Genomic DNA, 25,337 nt, shown 5'->3' with positions numbered 1-25,337 from the left:
CAGTGGTCATATTATCCTCTCGGTAGAATGTCAATCATCGCAGTTAGTTTCATTTAAATAGATTTTTTGCCTTCCTTTGTCTCTTACTCTGTGTAATTGAAAGCATAATACACATACACAATTATCTTGTTGTTTGATATATGTCCATTATCTAAATCAGATAACTTGGTAAGTTACTAATTAGTGCAATGTACTGACAGTCTATTAACATTCAACTGTACATAAGCCTTACATCTATGTATTCAATACACATACACACAGACAAAGACACACACACACACACACACACACACGCATATATATATATATATATATATATATATATATATATATATATGTATACAGAGAATATAGGCTATAAAATTGATAGATAGAGAGAGACATAGTGTGTGTTTATATATGTATTTAAGCATCATTCATATAAAATGATCCAGACTGTAGTCGGTAAAAACTTCGTTTATCTAATGAATGATCTAGTAATAAGAGACGTAAATGATCCAAGCGAAACCATTAGGCTGTAGGTACAGCTGTTACCAGTGAGTCCCATAACACTGATCCAACTGAGATCTCGCAAAATACAATGTACTTTGTACCAGGCTTCACCGTCATTGTAGTGATCACCTATAGCAACTGCACAATGATGATGAGATTGATGACGGTCACATTTGCACTAATGATGATGACGTAACAATGCTTTTTTCGACATTCTTCGGGCATCAAGGACACGTCTTTGATAAACTTGTTGTGTACACTCACCCTTTCAGGGAGATAAAAATTCAACCCTCATTTGTCTCGTTTTCATCCCTTTATTTACTCAGTATCTTTATAGTCATTTATGTAATCATCTAATTTATGTAAGGCCTACATACAAATATCGACATTTTTTTTTTAATCCGAGTATGCTTCTCTACGAAAGAAATGTATTAGATTTTTATCATCTGCATGCAAAGAATAAGCAAATTTGCTATCAAGCGATATCAAAAAACCAAAACAAAACAAAACAAAACAAGATCAACTTAACCCTACCTTTGCCGCTGTATCTGCCAGGAGTTTCATTAAGAACTACAATTATGAATATGTGATCACATGTCGTCTCGAAGTAGAGTACGTGCATTTTACTTTTATCAACTATCAACAAGAACATTAACATCAAACGCTCTAAAGATGCAATTATTTGCATACATACATCAAACCCAAACAATGTATCGCCATCTTTCATTTAATTGAATGTCATTGAAAGAATGAAATGAAAGAAGAGGAATATTGACATATAACAAAACATCAAAAAAAATCAAATAAAAGCAATAATGCACCGAACATTAATACCTTAACAAATCAATACAGTCTACACTGTAAGATAGATAACAATGAAATGATTGAAAAGAAAGACGAACGTACACAAGATGCCTACACGTAGCTTGTAGTAAACACTGTATAAGACACATCTAATGCTTGTTTGTTTGTTTTTATTTCTGCATTCAATCAGATACAATTTGAATACAAATTTCAAAAAGTACAAAGACAAAGAATAGCAAATGCAGTGAAATAAATCGATAACAGTACACAAATAGATACACATAGATGATTGCATTGAGCAATGTAGATACACAGAAACATAAAATAAAATACAGCTGTATACAATATTTTTCAGTAAACAACAGAGATCACTGAATGCAGGAGACCACCATCGTAAAAATCGTTAAGAAATAACACCAGCGTACATAACTGAGTAAGTAATTAAAGCATATCACATGCAAAGAGGTAAAATCCAATAATTCCACATGAAACATCAGTATGAATTCAGAAGTATTTCGTATATTTTTGTTCATTTTATTGAATTGTAAAAAAAAAGAATTAATCATATCCAAATTGTTTAACAATACTAAAAGAAACTTACAGGGATGGTACAGTATTGGTGGAGATAAGAATTGGGCTTTTAACTTTTTGCGAGATACCAAGAAAACACTGATAATATAGTACAGAGCATACCATTTTAAGAGGAATTCAAAGTTTATTAATTGATGAAAATCGGGTTTGGAATGACTGAAACATCAAAAAACAAAGTAAAACAAAGCGATTGTGATAAAGTGTGGGTCCAACACTTCATTAGAATCTCTCTTTTTGGATATCGCAGCCATTTCAAACCAATTTTCATCAAACAAACGTTGAATTCCTCACAGAATTACATGCTCTTTCATATTTCATAGGAGGTTTCTCATTATCTCACCAAAAAATGTTAGAAACCTGAAATCAGGTCTCAACCAAAACTATACGATCCCTTTAAGAGGCACAATATTATTGGTGTGGGCAATATGTCTAAGGCGGGAATAACTACGTGGAATGTGAGAGTGACATCTTAAAATGCATTGACATTGTGTACAAACAAGTTACCAATAGTAACGATCATGGGCTCATTCTACACGTTGACAAGCTTCCCCGAAAGTGGCGCCGTTTGAAAACTTTTTTTTTTTTTTTTTTTTTTTTTTGCTGTAAAGGACCCGTGTTCATTTACTACTTAGTCACATGAAACGAATGTATGATTTGTGATTATTGTAGCAGCTTGGTGGAAACCAGTCAGCTGCGAAAAGTTAAATTGTCAATCATGAAAAGGGTTAAATGAGCAATTTGTAAACGATTTAATGAATAAAGAAGAAAGATTTAGCGTCAAAATGCGTCAATACATACAGTGGTTGGGTCTTATACTATGTACAGCCTATTACCCACCATTTCTTTTTTAATACAGTTGGTAGCCCGCTGCCCCCTCCGGCTTTAATCAACACGTATTCTGTCATATGGTATCATGAGTTAATATCATGATAAAGCTTGCAACAGCTTTGTCAAGAAAATTATCAGATTATTCGATTTTAACCCCTCCTAGAAAGCTTAAATCTAATGACTTCCAGCTATATCAAAGAAGCCACTTTGAACAAGAGGGTGTCATCCTATGTTTAATTCCTTCATTCCTGGATATGCTTATCACATTGTTAGGATCAATGAATTTGATTGGAGCATTGTACTCATTTCTTTACTGGCCGTCTTTTAGACACGTGTCCTACTACCCACCCCCCCCCCCCCCCAAAAAAAATAATAATAATAATAATGAATAAATAACATGACGGCTGCTAGGCCCAACGTAATAATATATATATATATATATATATATATATATATATATATATATATTTTTTTTTTTTTTTTTTTTTTTTTTTTTTCTAACACGAAGTGGGCTAGCCGGCCACTTGTCGCTGGTAGGATTGCATCATGGGCGAGGGAGTCAGACGAGGAAGTGCCGGAATTGACAACAACGTGCGTGAGTGAGTGACGCTAAGCGAAAGAATTCGTCGTTGTTCACCCTGGACTTCCGGCCAGCCAAAACCGCATTGTCAAATCATTTCACGACAATATCTTGTGGTGCAATCTATGCGTATGATGATATATCATCATATCCCGACAGCTGGAATCGACGCTGCCCTTTTCTAGTCAAGTTAAAATTTAGTTAAAAAGGGGACTGAGCTTTCGATCCTAGATTCTCATGGAAATCTTCTTCAAAGGTAAACATCTTGTAAAGCTACGTAAATTTTCCAAGTGAAATTCCACCTAACGTTAATGTTTATTTGAAATGATAACAACAATTAGAGCTGCAAAGTTTCTCTTCGCTGATAAATAATAGCATTGGTATCTAAGTTATTGACTAAAAGGGATTTCCGCTTTTTTTTTCCAAACCAATGATCGAATTTTGAGGGAATGACAGACGCATCATCATGTTGTCTCTAGTGATTGTTCCCGATGTCACTGTGTCGTGAATAGATAACTGTGTCAGACTGTCAATTCATAATTTCTGCAACAAAATTCCACCAATCCTGCATAGAAGTTTGTTGGTAGGATGGATATCTAGTATGTTTGGTAAAAATGAACCTTTTGATGTGGATATGCACCTGCACAAGTACGTCATGTGGCTCACCAACGAACGAACAAACAAACACGCACACACATTAACACCCTGGCGACTTTATGAAATGAATCATCTTCACGTGGACTAGACAAAAATTATTACAATATCAAGCATATCTCAGTATGATGTCAAAACAGTGATGGAAAGGTAAACCTATGCTTTTGATCATAGTTGATTTGTCTTTCAATAATCTTTTGCTAGAGTAAGAGGAGAAAGCTACCTCACACCTGACGTTAGTAGTCAAAAGTCCGCGGGAATCAAAATAAGTGAAAAGTTTATGGACTGCAAGTAGTTACTTCTTCATTGCTTTCTTTTACAACAAAGACATTGGCACGATAAAGGCACGGAGACAAGATTAGAGACAAATAGACTGCGATAAACTGTAATACACATGATTTTAATCTCATGAAATGACGCTATATACAAGTTACATAACGAATGACTTTCGGCTGATTCAGCAACCATCATATCAAAACATACAATTATGTGCTTTGTCGATGTTATCTTTGGAGGTATATCTGTATCAATGGTCACTTTAACATCTTTTCCATTTGTTCCTGATCGAATACGATTTTTTTGTTCATGTTTCACTTCCATAAATGACCAAAAAAAAAACAAACAAACACACAAACAACAACAAAAACGACCCCCCAAAAAACAAACCAAAAACAAAAAACAAACCCCACAGCATTTCTAATCCAACTGGAACATACCTTGATACATATATTGTACATTATCATCTATATAGGACGTTTTAGGGTCAATATTGCACTCATCTTCGATTCGTGCAATATTGGCCCTAACTCGTGCAATATCCCCTGGTATCCCATTCAATACTGAACGGGAGCCTTGTATTTTCGAAGAAAATTCCCATCAATTTTTTGACAAAATTTCTATGTGTCAAAAAAATCTGACAAGACAAATACCCGTCAGACGCTATCGATTTAGTACAAAAAAAGAAAAGAAAAAAGAAACAGATTGTACTTTGCCCTATACAACCGGGGCGACATTGAACTATTCAGGCCTTTTTGTTGATTTGTACTCCCTGAACTTCATCACGTCAATTTACTGTACAATATACTGGATATAGAAAGTGCATATATCATAATCTTTGTAAAGAGCGACATTTCAGACTTTGAACGCGATCTCGTGACTTGGACTACCGAAGTTCCCCAGTAGCAGCAAGTGGATTGACAAATTGCCTCACAGCAAAGTACTGTGTCAGATGAGATAAAGCCCCAAGTAGACACGGCCTTTGGCCCCCCAAAAAGCTTGAGCACTATTGTTCCTCATACAATACATTTGAAATAATCTGTGCATTTTTTTTTTCCCCTGGAGTAATATATCACTGTTGTACCATATTCAATAAAACTTTTGAGAGGTGAAAAAACCACCACAGTTCAGGCTGCTTTGGCGTAGAGGCATTCACACACAAACACATACATACCATCCCCAAGCAACACACGAACATACACACACACACACACACACACACACACACACACACACACACACACCCAAAAAAAAAAAACCCTAAGAAAAAACTACCTTCAACAACGGTGCGAATAGACCACACCAACGCGTCTGTGTGGTTGAACTCTTAATGTTACAAGAAATTGTTCACTATCTGTCTCTGTCTTAGTTTCTCTATCTCTCTCTCATCTGTAACAATGACTTCACACATTTTGGTCCATACTGAATGCATGCCACAATCAACAAAGGTATCAGTTATACAGTAGAAAAATAGAATAGGTTCAGTGAAGGACGGATAAAAATTCCACACATGCTAACATATTGTGAAGCACTAATAGAAAGTAGCATCCAGGGCCCCATTTCATAAAACAAGGTGCTATGATAGCAATTCTTGTTAGAGTACTACAGTAATTACAAGAAACCAGCTTCCTAACTGGCTGTTGCTATAATGGGAAGTTGATTTTCTAGCAAAACTTGCTCTCCCAACATCTTTTATGAAATGGGGCCCAGGAATGGCTGGATGCCTGTTAGTGTGCTAACTGCACCATAAGACACTCATAACTCAATACAATTGTATTCACATACAAATTTGTATCATTTAGTTATCTTGACATTGTTGTACTGCACCTGGGGGGGGGGGGGGGGGGCAACTTTCCCACAGATTCTTATAATACAAGAATAAATTCACAAGATAAAATTCATGAAACAGAAAGCAATCTTTTGGAACCTTTTTTTTTTTTTCTAAATACCTTTGTTCTTTAAAGTAGACATCTACACACAGATTCGTCAAACAAACCTCACTTGATCAGTTTATCTCCGTGATAATACTTGGAAGAAACATATGCAAACAGGAATGCAAAAAGGGCATAATGAAATGTTGAGATTTCGTCAATCAAGGCTTCAACATGAAAACATACTAATATACAAAGTACAATTATGTATACATACATTTTTTTTTTCTGGAAGCACATATTTAGAGACCAATATTATATATATATATACAAGTAAATATTTTCTCCATAAGGTGGCTCCAGCATTCCTTAATTTATTGAAAAAAGTGCCCAAGTCATTCTTCCTCAATAATTAGCTATAATGTCATTTTTGAATGGAAAAAAAAATACTAATGACATGCGAAGTGCCAATACTAAATGTTGAACTTAGCCTTCCGTTTTACCTTTGGAGAATAAAATCTTCCTTAATTGCAAAAAATAAAAAAGAAAAAAAGAAAAAAAAGAAACCACTCACTCTTCCTTGTCTAAAACCTCATTCACTGTGGCCTCCCCCAACTCTATCAATTGTGTTAAACACCCCAACTCCCCTCCTCCACACACACCCTACAGCTTATCCTGAAACTTACAATCCTGACTCATACAATTTTCAGTCAATGGGAAAGAGACTACACGGAATTACATCAAATAACAAGGTGATATGATGTAAGATGCTTTGAGTATGTGGTGGTTTTGAGTACATGGTGGGCAGGTGCTACATAAAACACCACACCTATTACCGGTACTAGAACTGAATGATGTGCCTGTGAAAGACAAGGCATATTGCTATGATGTAGGTCTGTACAAAACCATCAGAAGCAGCATCAAAACATGAGAATCCTCACTCAATCATTTCATAAAACAAATAATGTACGTCTCATTAGAACGAGGTCATTTATTCTGTAATATCCACTCATCCATGTAGATTTGAAAGAATCATATCTCCATGGCTGATCAAGGATAGCTCAGCTTGCTCATACACAGAATATGCGACTAAAAAGAATGAAGGTATTCACTCATTAATCAGTACAGAAACACTCAGAAGGGTATTTGCATATTCTTAATCTCATTCATGAAACTAAAGTAATTGTACAGTGCGATGCAAGCTGATCATGTGCTTTTTAAGACCATGCTGTATTTGTTTTAGACATCTTTAAACGCTTTGTTTCCCTATTAATATAGTGCTCAAAACATCAGGATCAAATTGCCTCGTGCTATGAAAGTGAAATGCCAACACAGTCAGACAAAACTGAATAAACATTATTAACATAATATACATTATTTGATCTTCTTGAGATTAAATACTGAAATACTGATTCTCCTTGTTATCCTGCCAAGTCCTATATCAACTGTACAAAGTGTAATCAAGTTACATCACTTTCTCTCTTCTTTCATTGCTGCATTGACCAGGTACTGCCTGAATCCTGCACTGGTACAAGAGTACAAGGATTAAGAGGAATTTTACCAAGTCAACACATCTTTGTTCATTTCCACGGATTGACATTATAGCTGTCATTAAGGCTGGATTGAAGATCATCCCACACAATACACTTTTTGGCTGCACTCAGATGAGGTAAACTTGAATAAAAGCTGACATTATAACAGCAGATCTTCCAGATCAAAAAAAAAACAAAAAAACAAAAAAAACAGAATCATCCTGATTTAATGATAAAATATCACACAACCCCTGTATTCCTGTTGAACCAATAATTGGTCAATTTTTTTGAACCCCAAATGTCAAAACAACCACACAACATTCAATCTTTTTTCGACTTTCTCGAGATATTTACCAGAAATCCCCTGAATATTGAACATGAAATAATTGCTATCTGTGTTTTTTGTTCAGTAATGAATATATAAAGACATTACACTTCTAACCACTATTTGGGATTTTATGCTGAGAATCTGAACACAATCATGTTGTAATTACATGAAAGTAAAAAGGGGGGGGGGGAGGAAGAAATCAACACAGCACTGATACCAAGCTATCAAGTACAAAACAAAATGATGTAAACCTGTCAATCACATACAAATGGAATGCATGTTACATGCAGTACATGCAAACGAAGACATTCCCCAATACTTCACAAGAGAGCACTTCAGTTCTGAGAAAAACCTCTCTTGCACTGTCCGCATGTACAACAACTCTTCTTCTTTGTTATTCTCTTTCCCTTTTGATACATTACATACATGTATATACAATAGCTCTGCATCCTCAGTTTCACTTAAAGGCATATATACACGTAGTGCGTCTGCCGAGGAAGTATTGATTGTTATATCTGTCCGTGGGTCACCATGTTCTGCAAGCGTTGCGTTGTGGAGCCATCAAACTGGAATGCCTGGAGATCGGTTTGAAGAAAGAGAAGATGTGCAAAAAACTGATGGATCATCGTACGATCTATTCCAGTACAGACAAACACTGAATAATTGTTGGATAAAGGGGAAACTTACACACATCTATCAAGTAAAGGTTAAACAACAAATGTAGCACAATGTTGCACCAGGGGGTAGGAGAGTGGTCTCTCAACCTTTTTTTTATCTCTCTCATTTCATTACTTTAGTGACTACTGAGCAAGAATAATTGACATGTATAAACAACACAACATTTGTATGTTAATACTGTAGCAGGTTTCATTGATATCGAGGAGGATGATTTGAACACATATCACAATACAATGTATAGTGTAGGTAACTGGAAATTTCTGCCTTCACTTTTATTACATAAAATTCCACAGAAAGATACCGGAATTGTTGGCCAATGACAACAAAGTACATACAAATGAATGGGCAAAAGAAGGCTAACAGCAAAGATAGGGAATGAGTTATTCTCACAACCTGTCCAAACCAATGAAGATTTCAAGCCAATGTAGTAAACACACTGTGCTTCAGCCAGGTAGTTCAAGTAGGGGAGGGGCTAGAACTCACCCTGGAGTAATACTTCTGTGCTAGTGCCTTGTCTTTCTTAACGCCTTGGCCGAGATGGAGGCATCTGGCATAGTAGAAGCAGCCCATGGCGATACCCTTGGCGATGAACACAGGCAGGCAGTCGGTGGCATGGGACAATGCCACAACATCATCCAGTTGTGACACTCTGCCATACAAAGGACATACACAACAATCAAATGACCAACCAACTTATGTCCACACCAGCCCAGCACATCAAAGTTACATTGATATTTGCCTCACTTTTGAGACAGATTTGGATTCCTTTGGGTTTTGATGCTTCCACTCTATTAAATTTTTCCTTTTTTGGAAGCCTCTACATGCCCATGAAATTTCACATGTATTAATTCTGCTCATTTTTTTTTAATTTCATCATTTTGATATTGTGCAGGTTAAACTAACAATCCACTACAGAGACACATCACAAAAATTAGACCATAATTTATAATTTCATATCAAAATATTTTTGACTTCTCCAAAAGTGTAGACATTTCTTCCTGTGACAGCAAAATCCAAAATTCCCTGTTTGTTCAGTGATGTTCTCAGACAGTCTGTGACATTGACAGTGTATAGCTTTAATTTTGACTACACACTAAAGTTTCACTATCAATATGTCATTCAGATCACACACTCTAACAAGCAAGTCCCAGTATAATCAAGGTATCAATCATTGCACTAAGAAACCTGGGCGGTATTATGAGACATGACAGTGCTTACAGTGGAATTCCATGCCATGGTCACATTAACTTCAAACAAATGGACTACAATTATATGAACAAACTGAAAGAAATTTCACCCAATTTGGACATGAAATACCGTAGGTAAGTCATAGAATTTTGAAATTTTGCCCATTTCCTCTGAATGCAGACAGTTTGGAAAAAGCAATGCTGTCATATTCTCACATCTTTCCAATGGCTTGTAAACAAAAATATTATTTCAAATACAGTCACAGTTTTGGTTGACGCTTTGGTAACTGCATCCTCTTTCCCACTGAAAATCATAATTTTGAGGTCATTACAATTAAGAGTATAAATGATGCAGATGATACATTTAAGTCTTTCATGTCAAACACAGTATGAAAAAGTATAGTTCAAAGGGAGACATGAGGTGACGACATCCATCACCTCTGCCGCTTTGGGTGCATGGTTGCCACTCATGTGTCTTATTTGTGAAATCATTTGTGAGAAACTTGAAAATTCATAACATTCCTATTTCAGGTTGGATTTTGGTGAAACCTAGCTGTGCCATTCTGTCTGCCCAATTCTACTCGAATTCATTAAATCCAACCCAAACAATATGTGGGGTCACATTTTAACAACAGGAGTAGTATCATTCAGCTCCTATGTGACTTCAACAAAAAAAAAAACAAAAAAAAAAAAACAAACAAACAAACAAAGAAAGAAATGACATTTACTATGCAGATAATGTACTTAATGCTTGTAACATCCTCTATATTGCTTGAAAAGAAATACTTCATACATCTGTTCACTATTAACAATGCAGGGGTGGATCCAGGAATTCCGTAAAGAGGGGGCGCGTTTGCAAAATTAAAGGGGGGCACACGCACCCCTCCCCCATTTTTTTCTTTTTATTTCTTTTGTTTCAACGAAAAATAAATGGGGGAGGGGGTGTGCGCCGGTTGCGGTCCTCCCTGGATCCGCCACTGCAATGAAATCATACAGTCATACATTTGATAGCAAGTTTACTAAAAAGGGTTTCCAGTAGTGTGTAAATTTGTGTGGGAGAGGGAAGCTTCTTTTTTTTTTTAAATAAAAGATCTCATTTACACTTTGTTTAGTGCATTCTTTGACATGAGATGTTCGGTTTTGTATTTGTTGTATACATTTATGAATTCAAGTGGAATGTAAACCAATGAATGAAATGGAAAAAAAAAAAAAGACGGGAAATGTAACTCTGACAGAACTTCTACTAAGACATAACAATCAATCAGTCCAATATCAAGGTCACAAATCCACTAATAGGAATTAGGTCATTGGGAAATCTCTACTAATAACATCTAGACATCTGCATCAATTGACATCCTCCAACACACACACACTCCAGCAGACATGCTGATTGGCGATTGAAGCATACCTAAAGTAAATGTACATTGTAATGAGTCCAGCTTTCCAATTCTGATGTCCCTAGTTTCGTTCTTAAAGAAATGATCTTACACGTCAAACATACTCATGAAAGGATTGAAATGCAGCATACAGCGCATTATCTATTTTGTATACAAGAGTCAGTGTTGCTGAAAAATCACATGTGCAGGCTTCATAATAAGCATCACAATATCAGGATTATGAGCAAACCAGTTGTTGACAAAGATGAGACGAAAGAAATTAGGACAGCCTCAAGCACTCTTTTTAGGGGAAACCCCTTGTACATTATTTTACTGCACATGAAATATAATGAATGCAGTTACATTAAAGGAAATGAATGACAAGAAATTCATTAGGGAAGTCATCTTCCTTCCATTTTGTATGACTCGCAGATTGTGATCCAAGTGATATTTTCAGCAATTATGAAAACACACTAAACATAACAGTTTGTTGCATCAACCCATTTCTCAGTCCTCATTTTATCTCAAACTTCTTCTTTGCTTTTCTTTTTTTTAACACCAGCACCAGTTAAAGCTTGTTCAATATGTGCTTCATTTGAAATCTAACAGTCAATTACAAAATAGCATCAATGCTATCTAAACTGGCAGCAAGTACTTCCTTTTCAACAATATGTAATCAGGCATTTTTAAAATCCTGTCAACAATAAAAAAAAAAACAATTCTAAGAAATTTGATAAAAACTGAAAATGAGGATAACTGTATATTTCCCCTTGAGGCAGAAACTTGTGTAATAATTATGTAATCAGTTGTTGACCAGGATTTGACAATAATATCACTTTGTGGTTTACAACCAAGTGCAAATTGATTACTACACAGAGCTCAGTGTAATTAGATAAATTACCATTTCAAGTGGCTAAGCCTGTCAAGCGTAGTAGCATTCCTAAATCCCTACATTCCGGTTTCAATTTCTTGCTGTGCATTGGCCATTGCAGACTTTGTCTTCTATGCATCGAGCACTTCCATTGTCTGCGTGCAAAGGATGCTCACAACAAAAGCTACTCAACACTCTCGAAGGCTGGGCAGCAGTTGCACATGCTCATACTATCGAGTTCTTGTTCCTGGACGTGCAGTTTTTTATTGAAGGCCACACTTTTAAGGAGAATGATGTATTGCGATTCCAAAATAGAAGCATATGTTCATCATTGCAACAAAAAGGAATTTTCTTTCCCCCATGTGGCAAGAAACAACTTCACACAGGTTAAATGCTGTGGTGTCATCAACCCATTGTTAGCTCAGAGGGAGCTTATTACTTGCAGTCATCCAGTTTCCCAATCGTAAAAATTAGCACGTAATCCATTTTTGTCGCAATTAGGACTGCTCTATTACTAGTGATTATTATCTCAAGACAAAAATATAAAAAGGGATGCCACTAACATGATATCAACATGAAAGAAAGCTTTTTTCTCCCTTCACAACACCTTGCCCTCTTCCACCTAAGCTGATTTTTTGGTTCTCATCTTTGATTTTTTTTTTTTTAATTTGAAAATGGCATTACAAAGCAAAGGAGCATGGGTGAATGTACCCGACAATGTTATGTTTGCGCAACGAGAAATGACATTTCATAAAGTACACACATATGTTTGCCTTGGAGAGTTTATGGTTAAAAGTATGAGCAAAGGTGACTGCAAAATAGTACTCTTGGAGGCACTGAGGCTGATAGTTTCAATCAGAAAGTCATTGATGCAATTAATATATTCTGTTAAAATTCCACCTCAAAATCTTTCAGTTACTACCAAATAAATTGACTTTTTTTTTTTAACATTTGAACATGGCCTTTCATTTCATTCCAACAATTTAAAATTAGGTCAGCAAAAAGAATTCTTGTTTTATAAATTGCACTGTGTCACACCAAATGCTGTAGATAATTACCTATGCCAAGGCAGGAGGTTATGTTTTCATTTGCACAGGTTTGGTTGTTTGTCTGTTTGGAAAACAACTCAGAGTTGTGAAGGCATTTGAATGAAACTTGCAGGAAAAGTTGATAATGACACAAGGAACAGATGATTAATTTTTGGTAGTGATCCAGGAAGCTGATGAAGTAATAAAAGGCTTCTACACTGGAAAACTGAGTGATTTTCAGCATGCGTGAAATGGGAGAAATGAGCTGCTTGGCAACGGTCTGCACTTTCGGAGTGCTTTTCTAGTTATACAACTGTAACTGCCTTGAAACCTGGCAACTCCTCTACAATTCTGCTGGTACATTTAAACTCCAGAGCAAATCTAAAAAACAACAACAAACAAACAAACAGACAAACAAAAAACCAATCAATCAATTGAAATGTATTTTAAAGGGTTAATTATTGTTCCTTTAAGTTAGAATTCTCCAAGTTTATTGTCCGAGTTGTGAACTTCTGATGAAATGCATTTGGTCAAAAGGAAAAGGAATTGACAAGCATGACTACTATGTGTTTTAGAGGCTCACCATTATACCTGTGCTGTGGAGTGGGAAAAACAAAGGAAATGACAGCTAGAGGGCAAAAATATACCGTTTGAACATAGAATTGTATGGTAAGCAAGAACACTTCTAATAAGGCTCTCTCTCCGGACAGCTTTTCTTTTTTTTTTTTTTTTCATGTGATCAGCAACAACAAACACATTTGCTTGAAAGCTATGTGATGTGTAAACACACTCTGCAAATGTCAGACAGGCACAACTTCGACCACCATGGCACACTTGACTTCAAATGTAAGAAGGCAGTCTCTGTTCTCATTGCATTCCACATTGTTTGCCAAACTAGTCCGGTCTGGTAATGGAGAGTTTTCTTTGTTTCTTTCTTTGTACAATCTTACACAGAAACATATTTCCTAAAGCTAACAATGGCAGCTACTCTGATTAAAGGAGAATGAAACCAAAATATACATTAATGGATTGAGTGAATTCAGCAACATTACTGTAAAACATGATATATTCGCGGCATGAAATTTATACGAATTGGTGCCGACAGCCTTCTTTGCGGCATGAAATTTCGCGAATTGCCACTGGCATTCAATGCATATAGTGTAGACAAGAACTTTTGCGTGCATTGTAATTTGGCGAATCTTGGCGCTCGCTAACTCCGCGATATTAAAATGCACGTGAACATTCCTCGTTTTACAACATCAGTGAAATTTGAAAAAAATTGGAGAATCCATTAAAAAAAATATTGATTTTTAAACTTTCAGTGCTGCCATCCTGAATGACAAGACTAGAACAGTTCATGTCACTGCAGGACAACAATATAAAGAAAAATTTGTAGAGAATTCAGCATATTTTCATTTTTGCTTTCATAAAGCAGGGGAAATAGTACTACCCTTAACATAACTTATGTTAGTAACAAGTCAACAGAATATATACTTTTTATTAAAGAAATTAAATTTTGTGGAATTCTCTAAATATTTTCTTTATATTGTCCTGCCATGATATCATAAAGTGTGTAGCAGTGCAAAAACTTATAAGAATTCTGAACATATGAAAGGATAGTTTGATTTTCCTCAAACTTCACTATGTGTTAAATTGCTGCAAAGAAAAGAAGAGTCTGAAATAAATGATGTAGCATTTATCTCATATCAGGGACATGTTTGATACTGAGTTATGGAAACAAATCAGCTTGATCTTATGTCTTTTTGACATTTTTTTTTTTTATTGCAGTTAGTCTGATTCTGAAAGCCATCTTTACATGAACTTCGATGAATACCAGCAATGGTTCCCAAACAGGAGTGTCTAAGTCACAGAACATTATGACACAACATTCAGGTATAAAAGACCAAACATTCTGATAAAGTCTTTCTCAATTAGTCACTACACACAGATGAGTGACAAATTCAGGATTAGGGGGAGACATATGAAGAAAATGAGGAATTCCTTGACAGCTTCAAAATCTTTCCCACGAGAACATACCTGGCTGCCAACTCAGCTGCTTTGGTGTAGAGTTTGGTGGAGTAGTAATGGGCGACGAGGTGGCCAGTGGCATAGATGTTCCCTCTCTCCGATGCTTCCTTCAGACACTCAAAGGCGGAGTCAACATCTCTCTTGCACCCCTGTCCAGTGGCATACAGGACACCCAGCGCACCTGCCGTACAGAAGGCACAAGAAGGTATAAGGGTTCAATTTAAATTACAGAGTCATCCCTTTGTGCGAGTACAATTCTAGACTGGTGTTTAAACTTGAAGAACTTCTATAGCAGTGCGAGGAACAAATAGCAATAACATTGGGAGCTGGATCTCATTTAGCGCTCAGAGCTTCTGTGGTTTGTTCCCTCAGCAGTTATGGGCGCGGAGCACCCACAGCTCATTGGCACCAGTCCAGCGAAGAGCTCCTTTTTTTTTCAATGTAAACCTCACTCCAACCACAGATCATACACTTTCACAGCCAATGTTCTGCAAGTAATTGTGCAGTTCTTAATCTACCCCCATATAATTTCATGAAATGTTACTTGGTGGATATTGGTGGACCAACATCAGTACACAGTAAAATAAACACTTGTTTTTTCAATGGTGATTATGGGTAAGAAGGCGTGGGAGTTTGCTGTTAGGATTGCATAAAATGTCACCATCAAACAGACAAGCAAAGCTAAAAGCCTTCCTTAAGTCTTGAAGTCTATCAACTTCAACACATCTTTATTTGGGTGGCTCTTAACCTGTTGAGGATGAACTGATTTTGCTATATTACACATATTCCATATTACAACTACCAAGTATCCATGCTTTGACTGTCCAATAGAAGGAGGGGTGGCTACAAAATGCAATATGCTTCCATCAATCTGTTTTTGGAAGTTACATTGTTAACCATCTAATCATCATCCAGACATGATCTTACCATGATTATCTGTCATATAGGATCATACACTGTAATTTTGATAGAGATAATGCACAAGTTTGTGTATGTGTGTGTGTGTGTGTGTGATGTAATTCATTCAATGAAAAAAGCCATGAAACAGTTGTGCAGTGACCGCAAGTATGTTTACAGTGGACTCCTGTTATAACGAAGTCCGCGGGACCGGCAGATTTCTTTTGTTATATCAAAATTTCGTTATAACCGAACAAATGAATAATAAAGATACATAGATAATGATGTGGCCTGAATATTCACTTCGTTGTAACCGGATTTTCATTATAACCGTGCACTGAACTATTAAATGTACATGCATGTGGCTTATAAAGCCAAAGAGCATGACCGAACCTCTGCGAGTGGACTGCCAGTTACGACTTTAATATAGCCGCTTCTGTAAAGCAGGGCTGACTGGAGGAGAATGACATAGGAGGGGTTCCCCTTGCCATTTAGTACTAACCACTTTCAGGCGAAGGCTCATATCCTTACCAGGGAAACCAAATTTAATGTTTCCACTATATGATCAGAGTTAAAGAGCCAACAATGTGTCACAAGAGCGATCATGATCATACTTGTTCCCACTTGCATCCGCATCTAAGAATCTTACCAGCCAAATTAATGATGGCAACACAACGATGACAACAACCCCTCCCTACACACATCAAGAAGGGAACAAAGAAACATGAAGCAAACACACACAAGAAGACAGATACTTTAGCCTATCTTTCTCCTATCAAGACTGGTTTCGTTTAGATGTACTTTGAACAGCAATTTCACTAGGTGATTTTGCATCTGTGCTTTTTAATGTGCACAAAATAAGGTAAAGCACGCTCAAATTACTTTCATGTTCATTAACTGTTTACCTCACATGTACATGTATGACCGCCACAGCGGTCTTATGAGCATTGCCATCGTCTCATATCACGGGCATAGGGGAGATTGTGAGCATACATGTACTTTGCACAATAGCACTCATAGGTCTTACTCCTGCCGTTCTTTCTGGCATGATCTATGATATGATTTCCCCCCTCTCTTTCTCTGTCTCTCTTTTGCTCTTTTCCAGTTTGATGTCTCCTGACAGCAAACTCTGAAGTCCCCATTGTGATGTATAGATGTGATTGAAGTTGTTGATGAGGCATCTGGCCAATAAACCGAGTTTCGGTTTGCGTCCCTGAAATAGCACGCAGGCATTGATCAAAAGACCCATCCTGGAAGGGGAGTGTCGATATAGAGCCAGAAGCGTCAAAGTTCCGTATGGCTGGTAGTGTCTATTATAAGGCAGTTGTGTCTGAGGCACGCGATGCAAAGATTAATTAGTAAACACAGAAAACAAGTGAAGATACTTGAAAGGGTCAAGTGCTTGCACACAGAATTCACTATCACTCTCTCAGACTAGCATCATACACTGGAATTTTGATGATGCAAGAGGAGTGTTTTATAAGAGAGAGGGACTGAGTGAGAGATGGAAAGAGACTATGATTGAAGGGGAGAAATAAACAGCACAGAGAAATGGGAAAAGGAAAATAACTGGGTGTAAATTAATGAAAGAAGCTATACATATCGACATAAAAATGTGATATTAGACATTAAAAGTTCAACAAAGCTTTGATATTTTTCAAAGAGTTATGGTTATGTAGGTGTGACCTAAATAGCCCTGTGTATATATGAAAATCTTGTCCCTGATGTCTTTTTTTTTTTTTTTAACCAGTAGACATAGATGTTTGGGCAACAGGACTACCAAAGTCTTGGTTCAGCTCTACAATTGTCATAAAATTAATTTGAAGCAGAAGGATGACACTGAAAATGGGAAAATTAGTGATCAGTGTGATCTTTGTATCCACTAATGAACAAATTGATAAAAAAAGAAAGATGTATGGTCCACATATAAAGTCTTTAAATCTGACAACATCTTCATCTTGAGATAAAGTAAGAAAAAAACTGCAACAACACAAGCAAAAACAGAAAGTTTTGCAAAAATATAAACTCATAGCTCACACAAAAGAATTATACTTCTGTGGCTTAAAATAAGGGAAGACTAGCAATATCGGAATGCATGAATAAAATTGTCAGCAAAATATCAAAAGGTAGATTCCTCTCTAAATTGAAGAATTTATTGAGAATGTCAAACAGCCTTCAATATATTTAGTTTTGTATAGCCCCAGGTAACAAACTGTTCATGAAACAATAATTGTGCAATGTTTGTAGACCACATGTCGTTAAAAATCCTAGTTACGTAAATTCAAAATAAAGCAACACAAATGACTACATTTGCACACATGCTCCTCCAGCATCCCAGCACTTAGGAAATAATGTTTATTGACATTTCAAGATTTAATGTTACACACCAGATACCCTCATTTTTGTTTCTGTTTCCTATCTGCTGAATTTCATTCGAGACAGATTTTCTTAACTGGATACAGACTGACTTTCAATTTCCTTTATTTGACAAAGATATTACTTTTCTGCATCATAATGTCATTGTTTCTTCAACATCTCAACATACATGCATTTCAGTTGGAACATGGAAATTGAATGAACTGTGCTAGATGTTCATGGCTTAACATTTTTTCTTTCAATGTACAAAACAGAAGAAAAAAACTCATTTAAAGAATATCAAGGTCACAAGCAGGATAACTGTCTATATTGTAAATCCTGCACAACTTTTATCTGTGTTTGAGTGTTTGTGTCACTTATCGTCATAACACCACCACTCATCATAAACAATTTCTCTAAGCCCACTTATATGTTTGACATGTATGAATTGACAATAGATATCCATTGATTCAAGTCCAACCTCCATGCTATGGCTTTTAGGGCCACCTCAATCATGCTGTTAATGCCTGATCGTTTTGTAAGATATCTCCTGTTTACTTTAATATGGTTGAATAAATGTAAATCATAACCTTGTCAACACTTGCTTAAGAAGAATCAAAGTCAACTGGCATTGTGTTTCGTGTATTTGTGAGGCAAGGAATCTACCCACGCTGACTAGCAAATGCACTACTGACGTAAGAAAAATATGAAAATACATCATACATACACCATTTTCCTCAAAAGATCAAATGCTGACTGTATGTTTCATTTCAGGCGATGTGTTGACCTGAAAATCATGACAGCATTGTGCAAGACAGACCTGTGATGGCTGCAGGGATTCCCTGGATCAAATTATGTGCATATGACGTTGGCCCTATTAACAGCTACCGGTGTTTTGTCAAAAAAAAATGTGGGGGGAAAAGTCCACTGGTGCACAGAAGACAAATAGACATTGATCTGAATACACCAAGGAACATCAGCTGCAAAAGAAAACAAACAAAATCGATAGGACCTTCACATATGTACAATACACACGCAGAACACATTTGTTCATGCTCATATCGGCTCAACTACATGAACTACACACGGGTATGCAGACTTCATTGTTTATGAGCCCGCAAGAGGGGAAACCCACCCAAACACAGCCTACTTAAAGGGAACCATCGCATTATTGAAGACTTACGTTTATCTGTGTTTTTTTAACCTTCTGATAAAGCAAATGCCAGTTTTATATTGATGGTGCTTAGAGTATCCACGGAGTATACCGTCGCTGTGGTAACAAGACCTTGTATCTGCAATTTTGGTGAAAATGACTTTTTTGAATTAATAGTCAAATAATGGGTTAAGTGATGTCATGACCAAATCCCAACTGTCTTACTCCAAAAATGAAGCCTACCACAGCATGTCAAAGGAAAGGCTATCCCATTCGCTACAGTGCTTTGGCCGCCATGTTTTTTGGCTCTCCTGAACATTTGACATTTTGTAGATATGAGGTCTTGTCACCCCAGCGACGATACATTTCATGAGCAACTCTGTCCATTTTAAAGTGTATCAATACAGTGCACTTCCTTTATAGCAAGCATGGTTATATCAAAATTCTTGTTACTATTGCTATTGTAAGTATAAAAATTTGGTCCTTTAATTATCATGTATTTATTTTTACATACTGTACAGTTCAGCTCACTGAAATTTTGATAGAACAAAAGAAAACTCCCCTGTACCCCGGAAATGAACTTTGTGACATGAAAAAGCATTAAGAGGTACCTCAAACTTTTCTCTCCCCTCCAGCTTTTCGAAGAACCTAGCTTAATTGGTTACTTTGTCCATTCATAGGATCCTCACCATTCATCTAGGAAACTACATTTGACAACTTTCCAAATGTTTTCTACTGTTTGATGTTGTAGACCGCGCTTCACTTCCATACACTGACACTGGATAAATGTAATAATGAATCACCCATAGCTTTAATACCCTCCATTCCAAGTGGCCTGTATCAAGAATTTTCTCCACTTTGAAAATGCTCATTTCTACACCTGGAGCAACCTGTCAAGGTACTGCCAAGGCAGTTGAAGAAAAGAAATTGTTTTGAGTGTAGTGTTTTTCATTTTTATATTGCATATTTGAGCCTCCTTTTTACCTGGTAGATATAACCATGCTTTCAGTCTTCTGACAATTAATTGACAGCTGCCCCTTTTGTTTACTCTCTGCAACTACCACATCCAATAGCCTCTGGAGGTCCTCTATGTGTCATTTGTATAGTGCAGGTTTGTAATGTTTTGGCCTCCAACCCTTATATCCCTCTTCTTTTTCCAATGATCTGAGCATTGGTTTGCTGTGGTAATTAAAAGCTCTGGGGACATTATGCACCCCTGCCTTACTTCCCTTTCTATATTTGTATATTTACTGCATTCTCCATTTATTCTGAGACACGCTGACTGGTTCCAGTGGAAACTTCTCAGCAGATGGAGGTCCAAATATCTTCAAACAGTTCTATGTGTCTTACATTATTAAAGCCTTTTGCGTAATTAATGAAACATACATAAACATCTTTCTGGATTCCTAATATTGCATTTCTAGTTCCTGTTTCTTTTACTAATCTATACTCTTGATTTCTAGTCTCTGGTGATATCCTACTGTGTACTCTATATAACAAAATTCTGAGAACAATCTTTGTAAGTCTACTGCACCATATTTCTTGGGCAGTGCAATGAAAACAGACTAAGCTAGTTCTTTCAGAAAAATTTCATCTCTGTAGATCTTATCAATGGAATCTGTTTTTCAACTTCATAATCCTCCAGAGCATCAATCATTTCTATTTAACATCTGGACCTGCTGCCTTGTTCTTTCCCATCATGCTTATTGCTGGTATGACTTTAGATTTTAGTATTCTGGGGTCTTCCATATGTTCTGGAAAGTTTCTCTCACATCATGAAATAGCTCTCCTATGTAACACTGTCCATCAGTTCAGAACGAGATCTTTTCCTACCAGCAAGTTTCCATGTTTTGAAGAAATGCACTCCGAACCTGTACAGCTTATCTTCCTGCCACAGACTTCATTAATCCTCTTTTACACATCATAATCGTTTCCAAAATGACCTTCTATTTTTGCTACATTGATCATTCAACTGCTTCAACTGCTTCTTCATTCAAATGTTTTTCTACATTTCTTATTCATTTGGTTGTTCAATTCTGTATTCCTGTCCTTGTCTATCTCAAATATGCTATTTATTCTCCACCAATGACATTATCTCTTCTGTCATCCACTTCTGATGCATCCTTTTTTATTTCTTTGGTAAAGTCTTTGGGGTTTGAACTAAAATGTATCTTGCCAACTTGAAATCTGTCCCACCCCCTTCATCACTGAGATCTTAGACACTATTACTCACCTGGCTGCAATACTGAAGTTGAAATTTAGGCTTGGCTGGCTTTCCAAATTTCAGCTTTTGTATGGTTCTTGCTTTCTTCAATTTTTTGAGGTTGCATTAAAATGTAGCTGCCATAGGTATATCATAAGTGCTACAGTCAGCCCCTGGATAAGTTTTAGGAAACTCTCACTGCTCCTTCAAAACCGTTTTTTGTTTTGTTTTGTTTTGTTTTGTTTTTTTAATGATTAACTCTATCTGGTTCCTTGTGCGATCCCCGGGGCTCTTCAAGGTATATAACCTTCTAGGATGCTCTTTTTGACTGAGTATTTATGATAATCATGTCCTTAGACTCACAACATTGCACCCATCTGTCTCCATGATTGTTTCTTTCTCAAAGATCATGTTACCCTACTGTCTTACCCTCTCTACCACTGCCCACTTTGGCACTAAGATCTCTAATGATGATGGGATTTCATTTGTCTTGTAATGGAATTTAGCCTCTTTCATTAAGGTCTCATAAAAGGCATCAATCTCCTCCTCTAAGATCTGGTTGAAGGCATTGATCTCCTCTTCTGTACTCTCTGCTATCAGAGCATATACTACTCTGATGGCTAGATGAAAGGGGTGTCTCACTTCCTGAACTAGAAAAGCACTTGTAAAGCGCAGACCTCTGCCAAGCAGCTCATTTCCTCCCATTATTACACAAGCATGCTTAAAATTGCCCCATTTCCCAATAAACAAGAAGCCTTTTGTTTACATCATCTGCTTCTAGCTACGCGGCGCCTTGCTGGAGCAGAGCACACACTTTATAGCGCTTATAAGAACCATAAATATGTGCAGCTTGAACTCTCAAGTTCATTGACCCTATCTGCAAAACGATAAAAAATCTTTCGATTATCCATAAAAATTGCCGGATCACTACCAAAATTGAATCATCTTTTCCTGCAAATTTCATTCAAATCTATTCCCCACTTTTTGAGCTATTTTGCAAGCAGACAAACCAACGCCGATGATCACTTAACCTCCTTCCTTGGTGGCGGTAATAAACCAACGAAACCATCAACTATAAAGTGTCAATGTTTGACCACCTGTTTTCATTTATACCAAGTATATTTACACTGTATGTTGATCCTTATTATTTCTTGCTTCACATTTTCTCAATTACCACTTTTGGTACACGTACAGGGTCCTGACATTCCATGTTCCGATTCTGACGGTACTTTTGTTGCATACAGTCACTTGATGATGACCAGGATCCACCTGCAGCACATGAGAAACCCTACTGGGCAAGGAACCCCTTCTCACACGGATCAGTCCCCTTCATCCTGTTATCTACAATCCTTGAAATGAGACTATCATCCACAGTCTTGCCCTTGGAGATTTGGTGAAGACACTCTACTTTGCCTTCTTCTCGGCAGTCTGATGGCCATCAATGGGATTGCCAGTAGAATGGCCATCATGCAGTAGATTCAAGATCTGCTGTTGTCTGATGCTAAGATCTTTCATCAAGACTCCAGTACCACATGACTACAGCCTAATACAGGGCCAACTTATTTAGGAGGCAGCTAGAACTCGCCTTTATCACAGCATGTTACTAGCGATACACATTTTTTGAATGACTCTGTAAGTGTCACACAACCAAATCCATTGGCTCCATTGGCCTTGTGATTGCCCTTTAGTCACCTTTAAAGACAGGCGGAGTTTACATGGGGGGGGGGGGGGGGGGATGCTCCTTTGACGAACCACACACCAAGCCAGGCTTCATGCTTATTGCTTCTAAATTATCTGGGCCATTGTATCAGTAATAGTAGAGCATCAGCTCCATGCATGCAGATACAATAGGTATAGACTTAACTATTGTATCATGCATGCATATGCAATGGTTTTGACTGGGGCTGCATACAAGGGCCAGCAATATAGCTCTACATGTATGTTCACATCAATTGCGTGGAGTGATGTATTGTTACAGAGTGTCAACCTGGCAAGTCCTTCGTGGAGATGGTGGGAATCGATGAGATAAAGATAGTCATGCTCTATGTATCTTTAAATGGTGTATGGTATCTGCAACAAATCAAAAACAAAGTCCTAACTCGGCAGTACCTACCCTGTTTAACTGTTGTATTACTTTATACGTTGCATGCATTGTGCTTACTTTCAGAACCACTGAGTGAGAGCACCTGGAAAGTGATTTTTGACTGCACATTTACAGTTAATATCTAAATCATCACTGTTGTAAAGAAAGAGTTACATTTCACACCAATGACATGTTTTTATAATCTTCCCAGATTAGGGTGCTCCTTCCTACCAATTTGTAATATTGATATGATCCATGTTCCAGCATATCTGAATAATACCACAGACCAGTTTTGACACAGGAGGTGCCCATAGGTTATCAGTCACCTGACTTACTAACACTAAAATGGTCACTTTGATTGTAATGAGTGGTCTAAGTGTGATCATGATTTTACTGATGTCTTGTTTTTGTTGCATTTTATAGCTTTTTGTGTTTCTTGAAAAGCATGATGCAATTAAGAACCTGGAAATGCAGAGTAGTTAAAAGAAAAAGGGTACTATAGACTTTCTAACAGTTTACCTTGTGACTCTACACTTCCATTTCCTGTCGCCTCAGAGTGCCAGAAGAATGCCTAAAAGAGAATAAAATCAAATAAAAAAACAAACACAACCATTCAGAAATATGACACCTTAGTTTGTTTGAAGACAAGACAAGTCACTTGGATTCTACATTTTCATTGATATGGACCTTTCACAAACTAGATGACAATGCAGCAGACAAAAATGACACAAGTATTGCTTATCTATTCTTTCAAGGAAACATAAACAGACAATCCCACCCCCACATATTACATTGCTGATGTGTTTGTGGTCAAGTCAGCATAATCTCTGCAGCATGTTTCATAAGTTAAAGATAGCTTCATATAATAAATAGAACAGATGTCTATGCAAACATTACCAATGTATATAGTCAACCATTTATTATTATTTTTTGCTTAAAGACAACAGGTATTTCTTTTATATTGCCATCACACTGACAAAGCTATCTCACAAAACCTAACCAGAGATGATAATGCATAAAAAAATACTGGTAATTTTTCCGTTTTTTTTTATAGAGGAAACATGAATAGCTGATCACTACCTAACATAGTAAGCATGTGGGCTGTTGACCAAGTCAACATGATCTGTGTAATACATTTTGAGGAGGTTTTATATTTCAGTGTTTCCTCACCACAAATACTTTAAAAAAACAAACACACACACACACACAAAAACAACCCCAAGGCAAATACCAAGTAATGTCTTGCCTGCATATATGGCAATTTCTATATGTGATCGTGTACCACAAAATGAACAAAAAGTCGCACACACTGATTTTGTGTGAGGACTGAATATAGGTGAAAAGGGTCAACCGAGCCGATGTTGACTTTTTCATATTTTCTGAAAGAGCAAGTCTTCTTCTACATTATGATAAAATTTGGGATCATAAAACGGGCAGGAAAGTGTGCTCTTTAGCCATTTTTCTGGAACATTATTTGGCAGAAAAGTGTGATTAAGTGTGTCTTTAGAGACCTGTTTTCATT

At 36.8% G+C, this 25,337-nt stretch overlaps 1 protein-coding gene across 1 annotated transcript in view; it reads right to left on the bottom strand.

Moving 5' to 3' along the window:
• Nucleotides 1-4,790: 4,790 nt before the first annotated feature.
• LOC139720273 (LRP2-binding protein-like) overlaps nt 4,791-25,337 on the bottom strand; it is a 38,278-nt gene continuing 17,731 nt past the window's right edge. Inside the window, exons 5-8 of the mRNA XM_071631635.1 lie at nt 24,335-24,386; nt 15,134-15,305; nt 9,118-9,283; nt 4,791-8,531 (exon numbers count right to left, since the gene is read on the bottom strand). Coding sequence (XP_071487736.1) covers nt 8,466-8,531; nt 9,118-9,283; nt 15,134-15,305; nt 24,335-24,386 — 456 coding nt within the window. The 3' untranslated portion in view covers nt 4,791-8,465. The remainder of the gene's footprint in view (nt 8,532-9,117; nt 9,284-15,133; nt 15,306-24,334; nt 24,387-25,337) is intronic.

Source organism: Diadema antillarum, unplaced genomic scaffold (assembly GCF_040938485.1).
Source record: "Diadema antillarum isolate AM-2024a unplaced genomic scaffold, OU_Dant_1.0 scf00000010, whole genome shotgun sequence".
Classification (NCBI taxonomy): Eukaryota; Metazoa; Echinodermata; class Echinoidea; order Diadematoida; family Diadematidae; genus Diadema; species Diadema antillarum.
This window is presented reverse-complemented; position numbering and strand designations above follow the sequence as displayed.